The sequence below is a fragment of the Vidua macroura genome, chromosome 2, assembly GCF_024509145.1.
Source record: "Vidua macroura isolate BioBank_ID:100142 chromosome 2, ASM2450914v1, whole genome shotgun sequence".
In the NCBI taxonomy this organism is placed as follows: domain Eukaryota; kingdom Metazoa; phylum Chordata; class Aves; order Passeriformes; family Viduidae; genus Vidua; species Vidua macroura.
Genome location: NC_071572.1, coordinates 112,677,222 through 112,698,440, shown reverse-complemented (window position 1 = coordinate 112,698,440; position 21,219 = coordinate 112,677,222). Strand labels below are relative to the sequence as shown.

Below are 21,219 nucleotides of genomic sequence, written 5' to 3'. Positions count from 1 at the left end.
CTTGTCTTCCCAGTCACCTTCCCCTCTAGTTCCATCATTTTGCAGCTGGAGTAGAGGATGAGACTGAGTTTCCTCCCTGCACTGCTCCCTTGATGCTGTCAGTACCCAGCCAAGCCACTCCAGCTGCCCTGCCCTCCTGGTAGCCCTGGATGTCAAAGGAAATCTCATGTTTTGTGCTTCAGTGGCTTAAATTTGCCATCTCTGACTCAAGCCAGAGCAATACAAGAATATAAAGTAGAAAATGGGTTCTGATGCTGCTGCTGTGTGGGGTGACTTGGTTTTTGTGCCCTTTAGTTAAATGCTCTTACTCTGTTTCCTGGAGATGGGAACCAGGGAATTTTTTTCCTTCTACTTTGGATGAGAAGACAGAACAGACCAATTGGAAGCTGTTTGAAATGTGTCCTATCTTATTTTGAAATAGCTAAAGGACTCAAATGTCTTATGGCAGGTGGTTTCAATGTGGGCAGAATCTTTGCTAGTCAGAACAAAATAATCTTGGCCCAGAAGCAGTTAGATTTTTAGAAGCAAGCAATTATCATTTGTATGGGAGTTATTTTCATTCAGACTGCAGTAATTGTATAACTCAGACATGCCAAATTCAACTTATGACAAAAGGACAGTGCTTGTTTCTGCTTCTGACATAGCAGCTGTTGCAAATGTCAGGATCCAGTTTTGCAGGGAAGCTGTTAAAAATGACTGGTTTAGTTTTTTGCAGTGTCAAAGACAATATTCTAGATGTGTCCCTAGGCATTCATATATCTGATGGACACTGATTCAAAACACACTCTTGCTATGACTTGTGACCTCCCAGTAGGATTCTCTCTTTCTAAATCAAATCCAACTAAAATGCTTCCTCAGCCTGACAAGGAAATGGACCTTCTTGTGGTGGGGGAGCTGTTTAGGGGCCTCATTTGTTACCTGCTGCCTTCTCAACAGCAAGCCCTGGCTGTGTGCAGGCTCCCAGTTGATAATTTGTAAAACTGTGTGCCAGTGCTTCCAAGGTAGTAGAAAGCAAATATATATGGTTTCCTGAACATCCCTCCTGCACATCTTGTTGTGGTGAGGAAAATCTGTGTAAGCATGTGAGATGGAAAAAAGCTGTTAAAATGAAAAAAAAAAAAACTATTTTATTACAAGGTAAGGTATTAAAGCACTCACAGTGAATCTCTCTGTATTGGTTTCAGGCTAGTATTTCAAATAAATATAGTAAAGGAAGAACATTTCCAATTAACAAGAGATAAAAGGAATAATCCTGCTTGTGGTCACTCTCTGTGGAATGTATCCCAATAATGAGCAGATATGTTTTTCTTCCCTCAGGAGCATAAACATTTAAAGGAATTACAGAACTTATTGGTGAATCCACATTCTTGAATCTAACAGAGACAAAGCTGAAATAATTCTTTCAGATGGTCTTGAAAAAAAAAGAAAACACAGAAATGGCTTGGATGAATACTTTTGATACCACAAGGGATAAGGAAGAGTTCTGAGACTGTTGTAGACCATCTCAGACTAGGCAGGATGCAGGAACATCTGCAGAGGTAAATTATAGAGCCTCCCCCTTCAAGCCCAGGATGTGATCTGCAGGAAGCAAAGGGAGCAGGCCCTGCTGGCACCCTGGGGTGGCTCTGTGAGCTGTGAGCAGAAGTGATTCCTGCAAGGGAGTGCTGAGCACCGCAACACTAGAGCTTCACGTGTGAGCTGGGCTGTCCAGGGAGCAGATGTGTCCTCTTGGGCTCCTTTCCTGCTGTGTTCTGCAGTCCTAGGAAGTGATGGAGGTAGTGGGTAAAGCGAAGTGAAATTCAGATGTTCTGCTTGAGAGACGTGGCAAAGACTGAGGTTTCAATTTACACTTTTTCTGAGTTTTCAGTAAATAGACAAATCTAGTAACTGTGGAAACTTGGCTTCAGCTGTGAACAGACATTTTTGTTTGCTTTCTGCTTTAAACAACATACTTCCTCGTGGAGGATGTTACTCAGCTCAGATTTCCATAATTACTTATGAAGCATCCTGTAGCTAGTCCCTATCATCATGTGAGTCCCCATACTGATTATTTTCCTGCCAACACCAGTCTGATCAACGAGGACCCGAGGAAAACAAGTTAGACTCTTATGGGAATGCTTTGCAGAGGGAGTTGTAATGATGTTTGGGTGAAAATGCTTTAAAACTGCAGGTACTGGTCACAAACTGTCCTTGCTGGTGTTTGATGGCTGTTCTCCTGCAGAATTCAGTTACTGCAGCCCTCCAAGATCTGAGGATTTGAAGGGTGACTGTGTTATTTTGAGATTTCTTAACTTTTGAGATTTTCAAAACTGACCACAATATCCTTGCTGAATTTTGAGGTGGTAAGAGCCATGAGTTGGAATGTTGGCAGGCTGCTCTAAAGAGAGGGATTAATAAAGAACAACTTGTGTCGGGCAATCGAAGGGGAAGGTCTGGAGCTGTGCCTGTGTTGACCACAGGGTGGCAAAGACAGTGCAGAACTGCGTGTCTGAAAATGCTGTAAAGGTCCTGAGCGTGAGGGGAGAGGGCAGAAGTGTGTCTGTGTGCTGTCAGATGACCATGCTTAGTCTTTCTTTTCTCGTTGTGTATAAATTCCTTAAAATCCCTTCTGATGAAGGAGGGGGGGGGATCTCTTGATAATGACATAAAAATTTTGTAGTTCTGTTCTCGTGTCCCTTTCTTCCTCAGTCGACAAACATCTCAAATCAATTTTGCAGCAGAATTTTTAACCCAGATGGAAGCCCCTCATCCACTTTGATTGTGGCATCTCATGGGGAGTGTCTGATCCGTGGGACAGGTGAGTTCATCTACTCCTCACAGGGAGTGTGCTGGGACCCAACCAGAAAGAGGTGAGGTGGTGGCAAGTTGAATTTCTGTAATTCTATATCATTCATTCAATTTGGAAATGAGGCAAGGCTTAATGAGAGGTACTTCATTATTAGAAATCTGGAATAATTGTAGTAAAATTGGTGGGTACCCATGGGCTGTCAAGAAAAAGAACTCTGGATTTGTGTCGAGACACCTGTCTGGCTGTGGCTGCATTTAGGAGCAGAGGCCAAAAGGGGCCATCAGTGAGCAGTTTTAACTGTGGCTGCATAACATGTTTAATGCTAATATTGAAGATCATGTCCCAGCTCAGACTGATTTTTGGCATGTTTGGGGTAACTGGTGACATGATGGATCTAATGGCCATTATACAAGCCAGTCTTACAAGGTAAGGTAAAGAATGAGAACAAAACCAAGGCATCTCCTTAATCACTGCTATGCATACAAGCTCAGACAGCTGCTGCAGATGTGTCTCTGTTTCCTTGGCTTCCCATTTGCTCTATCACTCCTTCTGTTCCTCTTTCTGCACCTTCTCCTTTCCCTTCAGCAGCTGTGCAAGCCCCCCATTCCTTCTGCAGCAGTGGGGGCAGAAGCAATGGTGCCATTTGGTCTGGCAGATTTGGTGGTTTGGCAGCAGCAAATGCCCAGGCTCCAGGAAGGAGTCTGGAGTGAAAGGCTCAGTAAGCATTTGGGGGAATTTTTACTGCATGTGACCCTTTTTGTTCAGTTGTTTGATGGTTTCTGGAAACTCTATTTACCCCATAAAGAGAAAGTGTTGATTATGCAGGAAAATAGAGAACAGTCTGCTGGATGGTAGGACTGTGTGGGCAGAGCCAGACAGTTCCTATTACCAGACCAAGGCAGGATCAGATGCCTTAAGATTTTGCTGAAGAGGATTTAAGAAATGGTTAATGAGACAAAGGGAAAATAATGCTGACAAGGCATTCACTTGGTGGTGGAATGAACCCAGAAGCCCTGCAGAATGGGTCTTTGCTTGTCTCCTTATTTGTAGATCAAATGATCCCAGATGTTAATCATTTTAACCAATATTTTCTGGGCTGGCATGGGAAGTTCATGGAGGAGACATTAATTATTGCAACATTTGTGTGTAATGTAAAGGATGAGTTTAAGATAAGGCAGAAGAGAAAACAGTAGGAAGAGGAGGCCGGCTTGTTAGCAGCTGCTCTGCAAGGCAGGAATTTCACAGGACAAAGGGGTAATAATGGAAATAAGGGAAATGGAAATTTAAATTGGAGAAGTCCAAAGGATTACTGCAATAAAACCAAGACACTGGAAAGAGAATGTCCTGTGATCTTGCGACAGGAACGATGAGAGCAACAAAGCAAAAATCAAATCAATCAGGAGCTGAATGAAAGCAATGAACAACGATCAGACCAGACCCCCAGGCCCTAGCAGTGGAAGGAGATACAAAAGTAATCACCTTGGGGGACTTTAGTGAACCAATTATAGATTAAAAAATTGGAGATGAAACTTAAGGCATGTCTGTTAGATACCAGCACAGTTAATGTGACTTTAACAACCCCCCACGAAGGATCAACAATGAAGGGTAAAGTAAATGTTGTATGAATAGAAGGTAAAGCTACCTTTGTACCCAGGACATGATGGCACAGATACATCCACACTCTGATAATCACTCTTTTCCTGCTGTTGGAATCAGCACCAGCAGACTTGGTGGGGAGGCATTTGTTACACAATTTCGGGCACAGTTGCAGTGCTCGCCACAAGGAATTTGTGTGTTCACATCGTGACTCTCAGAGGGTAATGTACCAAAACATGATGGTTATGTGACTGAAGGGGGAGAGAAATACCCCAGGAACTCAGAGGTGTCCTGTGGGTTATTAAGGTCAGCTAATCCAGTACAGCTCAAAATGCAGGGAGGCAAACCTCTCTCCTTAAAATAGTACCTGTTATCTTGGGAAGCAAGGGAAAGTATAAGACAAATAATTGAGGATTTTCTCCCTTGTGGGTCTCCTTGTAATACTCCTGTCTTGCTGATTTAAAAAAAAAAACTAAATTAAGCTCAGATGGAAGATCACTTTATAGATTTGTCCACTACTCTAGTTCCTGATACTTCAACAACTATAAACATGATAATGGCTAATGCAAAATGCTTTACAGTCATTGATTTGTGCCCAGCTTTTTTTTCAGTATAATGGTGCATCCAGAATCTCTGTATAATTTTGTCTTCACCTGGGAAAGAAAACAGTAAAAATGTACCAGATTTCCTCAAGGGTTTGCAGGATGGTCAACTTTATTTTTTGAAATCCTAGGCAGATTTAAAGCAGAGTTAACCAATAACTTTGTATTAATACAGTGTGTGGATGATGTGCTAATGACAAGTACAAACAGGGAAAATTGGAATACACATGTAATGCCAGTTGCTTTGACAGCTAAAGGCTATCAAGCCTGCCCAACCAAATTACAATTCTGTAAAGAAAAGGGAGGGTATTTGGGGCATTGTTTTTTTGTCAGGAGACGGCAGGAAGGTACCACATGTCTGAACAAAACCTCCAAGATATGTCTAAGCCTACGACTGACAAATAGACAAAAGTTGTGTTCTCTGTACCACCCTCAATCATTAGGGAAAGTAGAAAGAATGAATTGAAGCATTAAAGACAACAAAGATTTGTGCAGAGACTTAAATAGCCAGATGCTGTACCTATATTCCTGTTGCTTTTATGCACATGAGGTGTAAAGGCGAAATAAATTGAGACTGGTCCAGCACAAGTGTTATGTGGCTGGAATATTCGTATTATGAACACAATCTTGGCTGAAAAAGCATTCCAGTTTGTTGCCTTTTTTTAATGACTTGTATTACTGGGGAGACCCTGAGATCCAAATGTTTGATAAATACACATAGATTTCAGTCTTTAAGGAGATAAAAAGAAATATGTATGCAGAAGGGTTCTAGAGGAAAGAACCAGGGGTGAGTGTCAGCTGGAACTGTGGGTCCAGGGGTTGCTCTCAGAGCATGGTCAGACATTCATTTCATGGGGTAAGTGCCTCCATGCTTGCACTTTCTGAAAATCTTACTCATTTCACAATATCAGGGTATGCAAAAATTTAATCTAGTCATAAAAAGCCTCAATGATTTGCTGTTTTGGCCCCAGCCAGAGCTACCTTGTTAAAAAGTATCATGACCAAGAACTTTTCAATCTGCCTTTTAAGTCCTACTTGGCATGCTGAAGCTGTGTTTCCAGCTTTGATCCTATAAAACACTATTTTTCAGCCTCTTTCAGTTTGTGGATCTCCTATTTTTTTTTTTTTTTTTCAGTGCTGTTCTGGTGCCTTTACAACAAATTTCAGTCTGTTGTCACGACAGCCATTATCCCAAATGTCTGCATTTTCTAAGCACTTCTAGAACGTAATACAAAGTTAAATGACCTGGGGGTTTTGGTTGTTTTTTTAATCAAAGAATATTCTCTGCTGCTTAAAGGAAACTTTTAAAAGCTCTTGAATACTTTAATTTGCTGCAGGTATCAGCGGCTGCAGTTTCTTGTGTGTGGTAGCAAAGCTTCAGGAAAAGGCACAAAGTGTGTTTTTTGCTGCTTTTTCAAGTCTTCTGACTGTCACATTGGGTTATTCATGTGCTAGAATGTGACAGATAGGGAATCCTTGTCACAACTACCTGCAATCTTGTGGTTGTAAAGCTATTCTGGTGGCTTTTGTCACCATTCTGCACTGTATTTGAAGATTTTTTTTTTTTAATGAGCCTGGCATTAATCTTCTCCTAACCACAGCAGATGTAATGCTCAGACTGTTCAGTGAATCTTGCAGAGAATTTTAACCTGTGAAATCTCTTTGCCTTTGTAAATAATGCTTATATGATTAGTTTGAAGGTGGTAACATTAGTGAAATTTCCCAAGTTCATCTTCCAAGTTGGGGTTTAGCAAGGTCTGCTTTCCCCTCAAAATGAGGCAAGACAAAGCAGGGAGGAAGAGGAATGTGCTCCATGTGCTCCTGCAGTTCAGTGTTGCTCATGTAGTGACAGGATTGAACCCATATGTCTGAATAGCTCTGCAATAATAAACCATTTGGTTTGGGTTTTTTTTTTTTTTTTTTCCTTTCTTTTTTTTTTCAAGCAAATGCAAAGCATTTCACCCTGCACACGGCTAAATATAAATTGTCTCATTTCTAGAAGTTTTTCCATATATGGGCTCTTCTTTTTCACTTGTCATCGTGGGGCAGGTTGGGAGAGCCATGTCAGAGGAGCTGTATGGGTCTGTAGGATGTTGGGCATTCCTTCCATCTCTTAGCAAGAGAAGGATGAAAATATCCGTGGGTGCTCTGAAGAAGAGTGTGCACTCCTATTGGCCCTGACTCTTGCAAGTGTTGGACTCTGCCTTCCCCAGGGGTGCTACAGGATGGAGAAGACCACATGTACCTTGTCTATAATTAGGTCTGGAGCCTTTCTGATCTCAGCACGTTTCTGCAACGTCCCTTTTCTTAATTTGTGGGTTTCTTAAAATGTCCCTGTCATGGAGATATCATCTGTAGTTGAGGCTCTGACATTAGCATTTGCTTTTATTTTTGCTTGCTATCTCTATTGCTATGATCAAGAAAGATCTTTAAACCAGCCAAAGAGCTATGCTTATTTTCATGCAACAAAGGAAGGGTTCATATGAATCTTCATCAGTCTCTGGGGTCCTGCTGCCCCACAGAAAAGCATTTCTCAGGTGTGTGCCCCACTCCTGCCTTGGATGGATGGGCAGAAGGGCCACTGCTGGAGGTGCAAGCCTGTTTTCTGTTTGCATGTGTTGAGTTTCTGGATTTAGCTCTGCTGGCTACCTCTGAGTGAATCTGGGCTTGTGTGTTTCCCCAGTGAGCACTGACACACATTAATGACAGTAAAAATAGGTGTGCTGCCTCTGCTTACCAGCCTGTGGAAAGGGAGATGTGCAGAGTTGATATGTACAGATTTCTCCATAATATTTCACGGGTTATTTCCTGCTTTACTTGCTAGCTCAGGTTTTCCCATCTCCCATGCTCCATCAAGGTCTCAATGCCATCTATGGAATGAATCTCCATTCCCCTTCCATGAAGCCTTCAGCATGAAGGGGCAAAACGACCCTGTGAGCTTGCAGCTCACCAAGTAAAAAAGGTTTTAGTTCACCTTCTAACTACAAATTCTTGGGGTTTTTATTTGGTTCACCTTCCCTTCCCCCCTTTTCCTACTTGTGATTTCTGTTAATCATTACAAGGTGTTTTTTGTCTGCAGTAATCACACAAAACTCTGTGTCTTTATATAAAAAGGGGAACTGAATTCTCTGCCTAGCCAAGGGTGCTGCGAGCACTCATTAGCCAATGCTAGAAATTAATGCCAGATCTCATCTAACTGTTTCATTATATGTGAAATTTGAGAGTGTTGCTCTTATAAGAGGCTGCTGATTGATGACAACACAGACTGTGTGTGTGTGCTGTCATCTTTATCTTGGCTGTGATTCCTTTTGGTTTTTTTTTTTTTTTTAGCTAGTGAGGATGTGAGGGACAGAAGAAGCCTAATGGGACTTCATATACTGTGTGATGTATGGGGCACTTGCAGTCAGGAATATTGAACTCATAAATGTACTCATTTGCCCTGGAGTCACTGAGAGGGAGACGAAATGCAGGACACCGCAATGTCACAGTCGTGCAGAGTCACTTCTGTGACAACAGAGCGGCAGCAGAAAGGCCGTATTTTCCTGGGATTTTACTGCAAATGTGCAAATGGGCTCTGCTCTCGTTGGCTGGAAGTGAAGGTGAACTTTTGCTGGACTAGTCTTTATGCAGACCCCTTTTACCTCTTGTTTTGCTGAGATTCTGGACATTTTGGGGTGCTGTTCGGAAGTGACCCTGCATGTGCTGTCTGTTCTGTCTCGTGTCTCCACCACAGCACTGCAAGCCTAAGCTCTACCAGCTTGCCCTTCAAGCATGAAGGTGAAATGAAGTTGAATGTGCACATCCGAGGCAGATGGTTAGCCCCAGTCTTGCAGTGGTATTTGAGACAGATTTTCTTCGTGTTATTTCAGCAGCACAGAAGGAAATGAAAGTGTTTCTTACTGTAAATACTTTTTTCTCTCTCCCTTCCTCTGCACTGCTGCTGAGTGTCTGAAGACTCACTTCACTGCTTTTCTCAGAAAAGTCTATTTATGTCTCATCTTAGATCAATTTAGGCCTGTCCTATGCACATATGATAAAGACAGCATATTGCTGTGATAGCCTTGAACCAAATTTGTAAGTTTGGGACATTGTGAGCAGGAGGTGAGGTGCAGTTGTCATTGATAAGAAGTCAGAGTGGCCAAACCAGCAGCTAAAATGTGGAATTTTTCAAGCATAGCCAGATTGTTTGAAAAACAGTGCAGACCACAACGCAAGGGGTTTACCCACTTCTCAGAAATGTGTGTGTACACGTGAACCCACTGTGTGGAGCTTCCTCAAGGGGCTGTGTCTATAGCTGTGTCCAGAGAAACAAAAATATAAGGTTCCCAGCTGCATCCTGAACCCAGCTGTTGTAGTTATTCCCTAGCACATCTGCTAAGCATCTGAAAGCATCCAGATGTTGGCTCTAATGCTATACCAGTGTACTTCCTCCAGTGAGTGAGACAGTTCCTGCTGTTCCTGTGTTGTTTGTGTAACCCATCGCGGCACTCGCTGCAGCGCCCAGTGCGCTTTAAGCCATCTCAAAAAGTGCCAAGTATCTGGCCCTACCTGGCTCTCTTAACTGGTTCACAGTGCTTCTTCAGGATTGGCTTTTCAGTCTCTTCTCTGAGATCTGCACTCCAAACAGAGCTGGGGTGGCTTCTGGGCTACATTCAGTTTAGTTTTGCAAGGCAATTTAATTTCCCATAAGCTTTACTCTGCCTGAGGTGGCTGTATGGAGCCTTTCCTGCATGGCAGGTACCACTCAATCACTAAAAAAGCCTGGCAAAGTTCACTTTGGCAACACAGCCTTTGGGAACAGAGGGAGAGCCTTGTTCCACACCTCCTTCCTGCTGGTGAGATGTGAAGGAGTGATCATTTTTAGTATTTCAGAAAATCAGCTGGTTTTCATGTCCAGTGCTTTATCTGACTGGACTAATTTCTTCTCCCTGGGTGGGGATGCTGTACTTTGATAAACTAGGAAAGGATGAAAGAAGTAGATGTTTCTCCTTTACCTGCTCTTGGCATTAGCATCTTCCTAAATGGGGTGAGCTGAACAGGAGATATTTTTGTCTCCCCTCATCTCTCAGCCCAATTCTCACACTCACAGCTACCTTTGAGCTGCGGGACTTTGCAGAGCACATTGTGGTTTGCATTGGCTCAGCCCGAGTTCAGTCACCCAAAACCTTGCAGGTCTATTTTGAAACATCATTCAATCTGTCCACTATGGAGTTTCTTTTCTTTTTTTTTTTTTTTTTTTCACTCTTGCTTCTGACATCATTTCCCGAACACTATATTCACCGAGCTCTCTAGCCAGATCGTCTCCTCAGCATATGATGCAAGGAGCTCTTTGAAATGGATTTCAGCTCTCCTTTTACTCTGCTCTGCCTGCTGGTGATAATAACTGTTACTCAAGGTAAGTAGGATTTTTCTTTATTGGGGTTGGCACAGATGAGCAGATGCCTAAATTTTGCTCCAAGATCTTTTAAGGACGCTACCAGGTTTGGGGTGACATCAAATGGTGTAGCTGCTAATGCATGAAAGGGGAAGTCAGACCAAAGTAAGACAGATTATTTTTCAAGTAAATGAACGCTAACAAACAATATTGTACTTTCTGAGTGTCCTGCATCTGGGGAAGGTTTTCAGCGAGGAATGTAAGGTCCTTGTACGCAGAGTGCTTCTGGAGAGCGACGTGGTCCAGCTCCCAACACTCGGTGTGACCTTGGGTTAGTCTCCAAGCTGCTGTCACCCTGCCATTTACCCATCTCTGATTTACACACAACTCAATAATGTGCAAGTGTACTGCGAGACCTGTTTGAGTTAAAACTGTGACCTTACTCTTTGGGTGAAAGCAGCTGTGCACTTGCAGCTGTTGTTTCTGCTACCCTCTGTGCAAGGTCCATGGCACTGATGCCCTGAGGACCTTTCTTTGCATGGTCTCTCATCTCTGACGGGGGCTGGTAGATGGTCACCTTAAATTTAGGGAGAGAAAAGACCAGCTGTTCAGCCTTTTGTTTCCATGTGTGCATGGTGTGCACACCATTCCTGTGCTGTTGAGGTGGGGGAAGTTGGACCTTATAGGTGTCCCACTCCTCTAATTTTCTATCACTGGTGGTCCAACCTGTCCCTAGGGTTGGCTCTGCCCCTCTTGTGTCTCACCTGGGCATTTTCCTTCCTGGGAGGCAGCCAGGAGGGGAAGGATGGACATGGCAAGCTTGCTCTCTTCCAGGCTCTGTCATCTGGACTGGTGCGCTCAGCGGTGATTCAGCAGTCTTTTCTTTGGAAATCCAAAGCCTGCAGAACTTCTCCAGCATGAGCAAGGAGGATAAGAAATGCTCTACAACTGTCCTTAATGATACCTTGTTGGCCAAGTGTGGCACTTCTGCCAGTAGATGGCTGAACTTAGAGAACGGCTCCCTAGTGCTGAGGAGCGTGGAGAAAGATGATGAAGGAAAATACGGATTTGTTTTTCAGAACACCATCAGAAATTTTACACTGGAAGTATTTGGTAAGTGGCCTTCTTGGCAAAAAAAAAGCTTTTGAACTTGTGAACCTGGTTGGAAAGCTGATGCCTTGAAATTTTTCCAAAGAAGCTGCTTGAGCTTGCACGAGCTATAGGTGCCTCTGGGAGCCGTGCCAGTCTCCCTCCTGTCCCTTGTAGCCTCAGAATTCCTGCTCCCTTTTGTGTGCCTGCTCATCCATCTGCAGGCAGCAAAGACAGAAACAAAGTCACTTCTGTACAGGATCCAGCTCATTGCTTGGGTTAATACAGAGAAGACTTAGGAGGGTTTGTCCTCCTGCTGAATAGTGCTCCAGGCAGACAGAGAGTCTTGCTCTGGTCCTCATCACCACTGTTCCTTTACTTACACAGGCTTCTAAGATAAATTGAAGCGCACGAAACTGTAATGAAAATGTCTGAGCAAACTGGTCTCAGTGAAGACAAATGAACCCTTACACCTTTTGGGTGCAAACAGGCGGAACTGCTGTGCACAGTAGGTCAAAGATGTGACTCCTTGGTATGAAGAACAGGGGCTTAGACTGGAAGTAGTCAAAGACTGCAGAAGTGTCCTGGGTTTAACCTCCATTTCAGTGGATTTACTTTGGGAATATTTGCCTCCTCCTTCTGTTCTCTTGCCACTCCTAAGGCAGGGAAAAACTTTCAGAGCCAACATGTTCCTGGAGGCAGGGAATTTTAACTGAAGATGATGTCCTAGCACAAGACAGTGTTTTCTGTCAGTGATTTCTGAGCTTATTTCCATGGTTACATGTTCTCAGTGTTACTCCTGCTGTCCTAAAACCATACCAGTTCTCTACCCAGTTTGTATATGCAAAGCAGCAAGTGTAGGAAATAGGTTTGCTCCTTGTAGTAGACTGAAAGTGAGAAATTCAGGGAAATGTAGCAAGAGTAATGATTAATTTATTAATTTGAAAATGTCCTAGTCTGGGTATCGTACCTAACTGCAGGTGTCTTGTGTTTGTATGCGTGTTGGCCATGATTTGCACCAGTTCCTTTCTAAAAAAGAAAGAAGAGACAGAGTGACAGCAAAAGTACAAACCTCTGGTGGAGGGGAGGACTGAGTCTCCTCCAAAGCCATGATTATCTGCTGATTACAGAGGAGGGCTCTGGCTGGCACATGCTTTGGATGTTTCCACCATCCTCTCAGACCAGGGGCTTTTTAATTATTTTTTTTTTCAGTGTCAGTTAGGAAAATGACAAGATGCCAGATTTTGGTGGCATCCCCGTAACAGGGATCAAGAATCACTAGCAGGGTTGGGGTAGGCACTGTTAAGCATTTCAGGGCAGAGTGCAGGCACTCAAAAGTGTGGTTATTTGTTTCTGTGCTCCCTTCATACAATAAATGTGGTATTGCTGGGATTACTGTTCTGTTCACTGCTGAGTCCTCTCCTCACCTCTCTCTTTCCTCCCTGTTCCCCTTGCCCCATGCTGTGTGTGACCAGAGCCGACCATTGGTATCCAGTGCTTCCCTGATGGAACTGCAGAGCTGTCCTGCAACATGGCCAGCAACGAGATCCTGGTCTTTCGGTGGCTGCTGAATGGCACCCACCTGAAAGCCGAGGGGGCTTGCATTAAGGATGCTGGCAAGAAGGTTCACCTGGGCAGAACTGAGCCTGGGGAGTTTGTGTGTGAAATTTTGAAGGGGAACAGTGTCACGAGGACCAGACCCATTACGCTGTCTTGCAGCTACGGTGAGTAATGGCATCTCCAGAAAATATTCCTTTTGGTCTCTTGCAGCAGCAAACTGAAGAGTTGTTGGTGCTCTCAAAATATCAAACTCTTCTTTCCTCCTCTGGCATCTCCCTTCCAGAGTTACCAAATCCTGCCTTTAGAAATCAAGACCCCTTGATTTCCTTCTCCTTCTTGTGCTTTGGACTGATACAGCCTACAACCACAGATGGGATAAGTTTGTTGAGGAGGTCTTTTTACCCAGCTTTGCAGCAAGGATGGATCTCCATCTGTCTCTTTTCCTACTTTTTTGGTGATGGAGAATTGCACCCCCCCTGTGCACCAATCCTCTATGCTGCTTTAGAAACACAGGCTGCTTCCTACTCTGAGGTGCATCCATGACCCAGCTGCCTTCCAGTTTTTGTGCATCCCCATAAGAACCCTTCCACTAGTTCAGCCCTGTTGCTTCTGTGCTCAGTTGAGGTGTTTTGCCTCATCTCTTTTCCTCTTATCTAGGCCAGAAGCACAAAGGATTTTCTGATCTGTGCAAATGTCTCTCCATCAGCCCCATCCATCAGAAGTGGGTAAAGACACAAGCCATTTACTTCTGGAATGTAGGGTTTTTTCCCTCCATATCCTTGCTCAGACATAAAAGTCTGCGAGAAGGTTGAGATTTTATCCATTTGTAGCCTATTCATAAATGCTGAGTATTCTGCTTGAATAAGGCCAGAGCTTAATGAGACAGAAAATCTGGATCCTTGGGTATCATTTAATTTGCACCGCCAGTAGTGAAGGTTCTTCTACTCTCTGGCAGCGAAGATGGTTATAAAAACTACAGGCATAACTTAACTTTAAGGTTTTTGACAAATTTTGCTGCAATTAATCACTTTTGCCACTGGAGAAGCTATACTGTAGCATTTTAGAAATTGTCTGGGACACTCCAGCTCCACGGCAGATACTGTCTTTTCTTCTGTGGCCGGCATGCAGTTGATGTGAGAGCAGCCCTCCTGCCCATCCCCTGTGTCCCGTGTGGTGGCATTCAGCAGAGGTGCTGTGGGCTGTCCGTGCCTGGTCCCTCTGGCACCACTGGCCAATCTGTGCAGATCTGGCTTTTGTGGCTGTGGAGCAGTGATCTGGATTTTGCCCAGTTAAATTGGTTGGAGGCTGTTCCACGTAGTCAGAGCCAAGCTGGCTGAGGCACTAGGGAATGGAGATGTCCACATCCATGTGAGCATCCATGAGCTGTTCGGTCAAGCCCTCTGATAAATCACACAAGTGCTCTCAGATTCCATGGCTGATCCCGGGTGGCTGCCCAGACCCCCAGGTGCGATATCTGTTCCCCATTTCCCCTTGGAAAGCTCCTAAGGGAATTTAGTGATATCTCTTTAGTGATGGACATGCACATAAACACATATTTGAAAGGGTCTGAATTAAAGAAAGTGGCAGCGATTCCACTTTTTAGTCACCAAATGCAACCACATTTGTAAAAAGTAAATTAAAACAATTCTGGGTACCAGTAAAATGAATTGAAGGAGGAAATGGGTTCATTTAATTTAATTGAAGATTAACTACTTATTTTTGTGGATTATTATTTGCTTCAGGCAAAGGCTGAATTTACTTTTTCCACTGTAGGTGTACGATCTATGTAAAAACATCCATTTGGACAACCTGTTGGCTGATGAAATTAATTTTGAATAACCAAAAAACAATTTGGCAGAAATGCCATAAACTTACCAGGCAACACAGGGCTCTGAGCACAGAGGATTCAGAAGTTAAGAAGTCAACATATATAAAAGACTTTTATTGATTAATAGCTTGTTTATTGCTTATTTTAAACACAACATTTTATCCCCAAATGACCTTATTAACAAGTGGCAAATTTTTAGGAAAAAGATTCAGGAAAAAAATTTCCAACTTGTATTTATACTTTTCACAATATTCTCTAAGCATTCGTCAACTAAAATAATTAGGGAAATTATTTCTGAGTTTCTGCTGAAAGCTTTTCATTTTGAATACGGATTTTTTTTAACTTGGTAATTGTTCTTAAAAAGACTGGAGCAAGCACTCTGAAAATACCACGAGCACCTGTGTGCAGTTGTCTTTACTGTCCCGGTGAGTAGGTGGAGTATGATGGCGTGTAGTATATCCTGGAACATTTAAAATTCTTCCTAGTCTCTGGAGAGATGGAGCAATTAGTGCTTTTGAGGGCTTGAAAATATGCTCCAAATGAGCCTGTTGGTTGCTGCTGTGCTGTGCAGGCGTGTGTGCTGCTGAAAAGCAGTTAAATTATTCAGAAAGGGATGGCACAGGCTTACCTAAGGAATTTATGTTATCATTAAAGTGGAGCTGTATGGGTTTTTTCTTTTTGCATATGCCAAGAAGTGTTTTCCTAGAGAATGCCCCAAGTTGGAGGGGATTATCTCAGTGAAGGAGCAAGCCTGCATGGGTCTCTCTTGTGCAAGTCTGCCATGCCCTGTACCAGCTGCCTGCTCAGCAGCAGCGAACGTGCGGGTCTGCCCCATCACAGCAACCCTGAGCAAGGGCTGCTGAGCTGGGAAATAATCACCAGGGACTTGTGCTGCCCTTCTGCTCAGCCATCTGCAGCCCTCGCTCCCACTGCGTGTTCTGCGCTCCCGGCCGGGCAGGGGAACAGGGAGGAATCCTTCCCTGAGCAGCAGCGGAGCTTGGGAAGGGCTTTTCCCCTGTAGTTCCAGTGGCCGCAGTCTTTGGTGCCTGAGGCAGTGCAGGCTCCAATGGGACTTGCTCTGGGGCTGGTGCAGTCATTACATGACTGTCCTGAGTGGATTCTCTGATGCCAGCTCTGAGGGTAGACTCTGCAGCTTTTCCTTCAGCAGGAGGTGCTTCCTTAGGTCTCCCTCCTCAGCTGCCCGTTTTCATACAGCTTGTTGAAATGTAGTATCTTTCAAACCACCACCTTCTCTGTTAAATTTGATTAAAACTTACAAATTACCTTATATGTCAGTGATCAGAGCAGGCAGAAGTGAATGCTCACAGCTTAGGTGCACAGGCCTCTCCTCTTGATGAAAAATTCCATGCTATAATTAAACAATGTGACATAAATCACAAAGTGCCACAGCTCACAGCGTCAGCTGCCCTGATCCAAACTAAAGCAACAGTGATGTCAACAAGCTCTAATGTGGCTGCAGGGTTTCTCCCACTGGGAGAAAGGAATTTGTCCACCATGGTAGCTAACAATGCTGTGTCCTTCCTGCAGACCTGCTGCGGTACCCGGGGTTCATTTACATCCTGGCAGGGTGTGCAGCGGGTGTGCTTATCCTGGTGGTGGCTTTGCCTGCAGCCATATGTTGCTGCATGAAGAGGAGACACAAGTTCATCCCTGTGCCTTCAGGTGAGTGGGGAATGCTGTGACCCTCCTGTTATGAATTTTTGAGATGATTGTGTTTGTGCAGGCTGGGGTTGACATGGCCTTAGAGTAACCTGGTCTCAGCTGGGTGGCTGCTTATCCCCCAGCCTGTCCTCCCTTGACCTGCTGGAGCAGAAGTCTGCTTGCTGATGGGCAGCCTCTATGGCTAGCAGGGTCTTGAATTAAACCTCACCTTTCCTTTATTCACCTCACACTTGTGCCCTCACCCTGTGCTCCTAGCCAGAAGAAAAACCCACAGCAAAACCTCTCCTATGGGCAATAAAATGGAACCTCATTCAGGTGTGATCCCAAAATGACCTGAAGGTTTCTGATGGCAGTCCTCTGCCAGCAGCAGTCCCTGAGAGCAATCTGCCCGTGCCACCTCAAGCTGTGATCCTGCCAGCATGGCCAGGCTGGTCTCTGGCAGGCTGGCAGCGACCCTCCGTTCTCGGCATCTGTCCGCTCCGGGAGCGGAGCCAGCGCCGCGTGAGGAGGGGACGCAAACACGTGGTGGGGGTCTGGCCTCACAGCAGACCTGCCAGGCTCTGGGGCTGTGGAGGCCTCTTCCTCCAAATCTCTGGGTTTGGTTTCACAGAGGAGGAGAAGGATGACGGGTTGACAATGTCAGTGGTGTCCGGTGAAGGCACGAAGAGCCCCCCCAATGGAGACCGTGTCGAGGCTCAGGCTGCCCAGACCGACCGTCCTCCGAAGCCTGGTGAGTCCAGCGACCCGTCTGAGGTCAGACAGATACCTTGTTTAGGAGGGGCACAGTGTGGCTGGTGGGGGTGGAGGTGACAGTAGAGAGGGGCCTGGGACATGCCAGCACAGGGAAGGTGCTGCACCTTCTCCAGGAGTTGCAGCAGGGCATTTTTAAGTACATTACTCAAGCCTTGAGAGGCAGAGGCAGCCATCCCACAAACATCCCACGGAGGGTGCTGCCAGCGGGCTGCAGGCTGTCTGCTCCAGTATCTCCTGTGCTAAAACACATACCTCAGAAACAGCAAGCCCCCCAGAACTCAGGAGCTTTCCTGCGATTTTCTCACCCTTCTCCCCTTCTCATCAGAAACGTTTTACGAAAATCGGTGTTGTTTTTTTAAGCAGTCATCTTCAGGACAGCAGGAACCAATACACTGAGCTGTAAACACAGCTAAATCCCATCAAAGCCAGAGGCTTGTGTATTTTCTTAAATTGAGGCTAGAGTGGGAATATGGTCACATTTTAAATTGTTCAAAGAAATAAACCCCCACAGCCTTAGCACAGTATGGTCAAGAGAGTGCGGTGATAAAGACCCTCCAGAAATGTCCTGTTCTGTAAGTGCTTGATATTAGTACTCCACTTTTTGCATTATGTTTCCCTCAGTTTTGCTTCCCAAACACAAATGCCAGCAACACCTTGCCTAGTAATGCACCATCATCAGCTGAAGTAGGTTTAGCAGAGACATCATGAACTGGAGCACCTTTACAAAGGTCATAGCCTGGTCTCAGCACTGCTGTCTCCATTTCTGGTGGCCTTCACTGTACCATGCACAGCCTCCTGTAGCTCTGCTGTGCTTTATATCTAACCTTGGATGCTCTTTGCTCTGCTTTCAAAATATTATATGCTACTCATGAACATAGAGCAAGAAAGAGAAAAAAAAAAGATCTTTCAGGTCATTGTTTAATATTAATATACTTTAAGTGTAGAGCTTTAAATAAAAAATACAAACATTATAAGTTTGACTAAAAAGTAGTCCATATTTAAATTTTTTACAATTTAGTAAAAAGCAGGGATGCACGTGGAAAGTAGGTGAGAACTAAATGTGTGCTGTTAGCCAGCTTTAATTATTCAGATGTAAGTGAATAGATTTGGCTTTAGTATTTTGGTACTAGAGGTTTGGTACTAACAGTACTGAAGTACTTTGGTACTAAGAAGCCAGACAGCTTCAGTTCCAAATTGCCCTGAGGCACGATGGATGGCTCAATAAATAAGGAGTTACAGAGAAAACTGAAATTTGACTTGCAGATGCCTGGGGCGAGGGGACTGAGCGGATTAGGCAGCCCTGCAGCATTAGGGACCAGGGGGTGAATTTCCATGAGGGTGAACCATGGTGTGGGCACTTATAAACCATTTCTCCCTTTTCCAGATGCTGCCCAGATTGGTCAAGGTGTTGAGCCCCAGGCACTGGCAGGAGAAAACTTACCAGTGCAGATAGAAGCTGAGGAAGTGCCAGATGCTGAGGTCCTAGTTGATATGGAAAGCCAGGAAGATGCCTCAGACTGTTTCCCAGATCCAACTGATGACTGATCTGACACACTTGCTCTTCCACCCTGAAGCCTGTGACACTTGTCCTTCGCATCCCATAGTCTCACTGTGTCTGGAAAATTTTAGCAGGGGAAAGACGTGAGGTGTCAGGCCTTCTGACCTCATTTTAAAAGAAAAAAGAAAACACAGAGAAAAGCACACACGTGGCTTCAAGGCCCACTGCCGTGGCCTGACAGGTTCACCAACAAACAAAAGGGGCAGCTCTTTGATGCTTTGCCTGATAACAGAGCTGCAGCTAAACTGAGGAGCCCAGGGGACAGCCTGGGATGAGAGGGCTCCTCCTGCTCCCTGCCCACCCCATGCCTTGCCGTGTCTGCCAGCCAGGGGCAGGCACTACAGGCAGGTTGGGGTGGCCTGCCAGTCCCAGGCAGAAGCCAAGGACTTGCCAGAAATTTCCTGAGAAAGCTCTTCTCGGGAGACTTCAGGGCAATTTTTTCACAGGCCCTGCCAAGGAAACTCAAAGGAGGTCTCAGCTCGGTATCTGCTGTCCTGGGTGCTTATCTGAGCCGCTCCTCTGAGCTCCAGATTTGGCCCTCACCTCTTGCTGCCTGGAGCAGGAGCAGTGGTGGGGCTTGAAATTTGACTTGCAGATGCTGTGTGCAGACACAGCTGTGTGCTGGCTTTGCTCACCTCTCAGTGCCCCAAATGACAGAGGGTACAGGTTACCTTTCACCAGAACCCGACTGCTTGGGCTGCCCCCGAGCTAAGCCAGCGCTGTCACTCGCTTGCTTGCCTGCAGCAGGAGGGGGCCTGGGGCTTGGGGCTGCAATTTTGGCAGAAACCTTGATTTTAAGGCTGAGATTGTTTATCAATGCAAGCGTTAGTGCCTTTAGTGTAATAGTTTAGCTGCTGCAAGCTGATGAAGCTGGCCATCTGCTTGTGCATGTAGGCTTGTTCGGGGCTGTGTTATTTGCACAGACAGCAGCAATTTATAGAATCTCTTAGGTAAGTCGTGCTGCTACGCATGTCCTGTTCTGCTCAGGGGAGCTGTGCCTGTGGAGCAGCTGGGCTAGACCTGCAGGGAAGAAGGATGTGGTGAGGAGAGGGCAAGGATTCTGTCCTCAGGCAGCTGAGTCCCAGCAAAGCTGCCAGGGACTGCAGGGAGTGCTGCAGGATGTGCTGCCAGAGCAAGGTATTTACTGTATAAGACAATTTTAGTAGTCCGAGTGAGGTGGTAAATTGGTTGTTAGTGTTAAAATAGCCTGCTGGGCTAGAAGGGCATGGTAGTAAAAGCAGAGATGGTACAGACTGGGACCAAAAGAGATGGGGAGGTGTGTACTGCATTCCTCTCCTCCCTTGTCGTTTTGTCCCTGTTTTATATTGTGCTGACACTGTGAATCCCTTGGAAATGGATTTAAGGTATGCCTGGTGAAAGCTATTCAACGAGCGCTGCGAGCACCCCGGCAGAATCCAAACTAAACTGAGGGCTTCTCTCCCAGGGAGGGAGGGAGCTGGTGGGATGGCTGCACGCTTACCTGGGAGTCCTTCATTTCTGTGTGCTTGCCAAGGCTCTGCATCAGTGACACCCACCCATAGGTAATTGTTCTCGTTGTTTCCTTGTCCTGTGACTCTCTTTGGAAGATGTTTGGATCTTGTGTGCAGTGTTGGTGGTGATTCAGCCTGTCTCTGCTTTTAAAGGCTGCCGTAGGAATCAGGTTTTCCACGGTAAGAGGGAGGTGATAATTCTTTTCCTTACGGTGCTGTTCTAACTCCTTTCAGTATAAACATTCCTCAAAGGCTGTGAGTTGAATGACAAAAAAAAGTGACACGGAGTGCTTGGGGTGGCAGCGCAGAAGCAGCGATGCTGGGTGAATGTCACCAGGCCAGTGTCACCAAAATGGGGGGACATAGTCAGCATTGCTTCACTTCTGCACTTTCTGGCAGGGGCAGGAGGGGACAGTAGACTCCAGCACATGCTTCAGAGGCTGATCAGTGCTCTGAGCTGCACTGGAGGCGACAGCAGTGTTTCAGTGCTGAGGGTGAGAGAGCGGGGCCAGCCTTGTCCTGCTGGGCTGGGGCATCCCAGCTCTAGCTTATCCTAGTGCTGCCTTCCTGCTGCCAGCCCTGCGAGGGCTGTGAACATCACCACTACTATGATCCCAGTCCTGGAAGGATTTTTGCCATAGAGATGTGAGAGGTCTTTGTGAGACAGATTGAACCACAGCTGGCTTTCTGTCCTTTACCACTGAAAGTGCCATTCAGCAACGGGGCAAAAGTTTTCTGTTACTGTCAGGTCAGGAGAGAAGTGATGCAGCCCATGCTCTTCCTTTAACTGTATGTATTCATGCCCAGCTATTGTTCTCTTTTTGGTGGTTTTTTCTTCTTTTACCTTTCCCCCCATGATTCATTTTGTTCCAAATAAAGAGATCTGTTTTCTACCTTG

At 45.2% G+C, this 21,219-nt stretch overlaps 1 protein-coding gene across 1 annotated transcript; it reads left to right on the top strand.

Moving 5' to 3' along the window:
• The first annotated feature begins 2,742 nt into the window (after positions 1-2,742).
• On the top strand, positions 2,743-21,219 carry LOC128803473 (uncharacterized). The gene is made up of 7 exons (XM_053970486.1): positions 2,743-2,797; positions 10,271-10,381; positions 11,195-11,473; positions 12,925-13,173; positions 16,386-16,520; positions 17,131-17,250; positions 18,658-21,219. The coding sequence occupies exons 2-7, from the start codon at positions 10,321-10,323 to the stop codon at positions 18,816-18,818; spliced, it is 1,005 nt and encodes a 334-aa protein (XP_053826461.1). The 5' UTR covers positions 2,743-2,797; positions 10,271-10,320; the 3' UTR covers positions 18,819-21,219.

Bases quoted from the DNA above. Each gene is read 5' to 3' on its own strand.
- LOC128803473 (XM_053970486.1), top strand. From the start codon at position 10,321: ATGGATTTCAGCTCTCCTTTTACTCTGCTCTGCCTGCTGGTGATAATA. The intron at 10,382-11,194 runs GTAAGTAGGATT...GCTCTCTTCCAG, and splicing joins GATAATAACTGTTACTCAAG to GCTCTGTCATCTGGACTGGT. The intron at 16,521-17,130 runs GTGAGTGGGGAA...TTGGTTTCACAG, and splicing joins GTTCATCCCTGTGCCTTCAG to AGGAGGAGAAGGATGACGGG.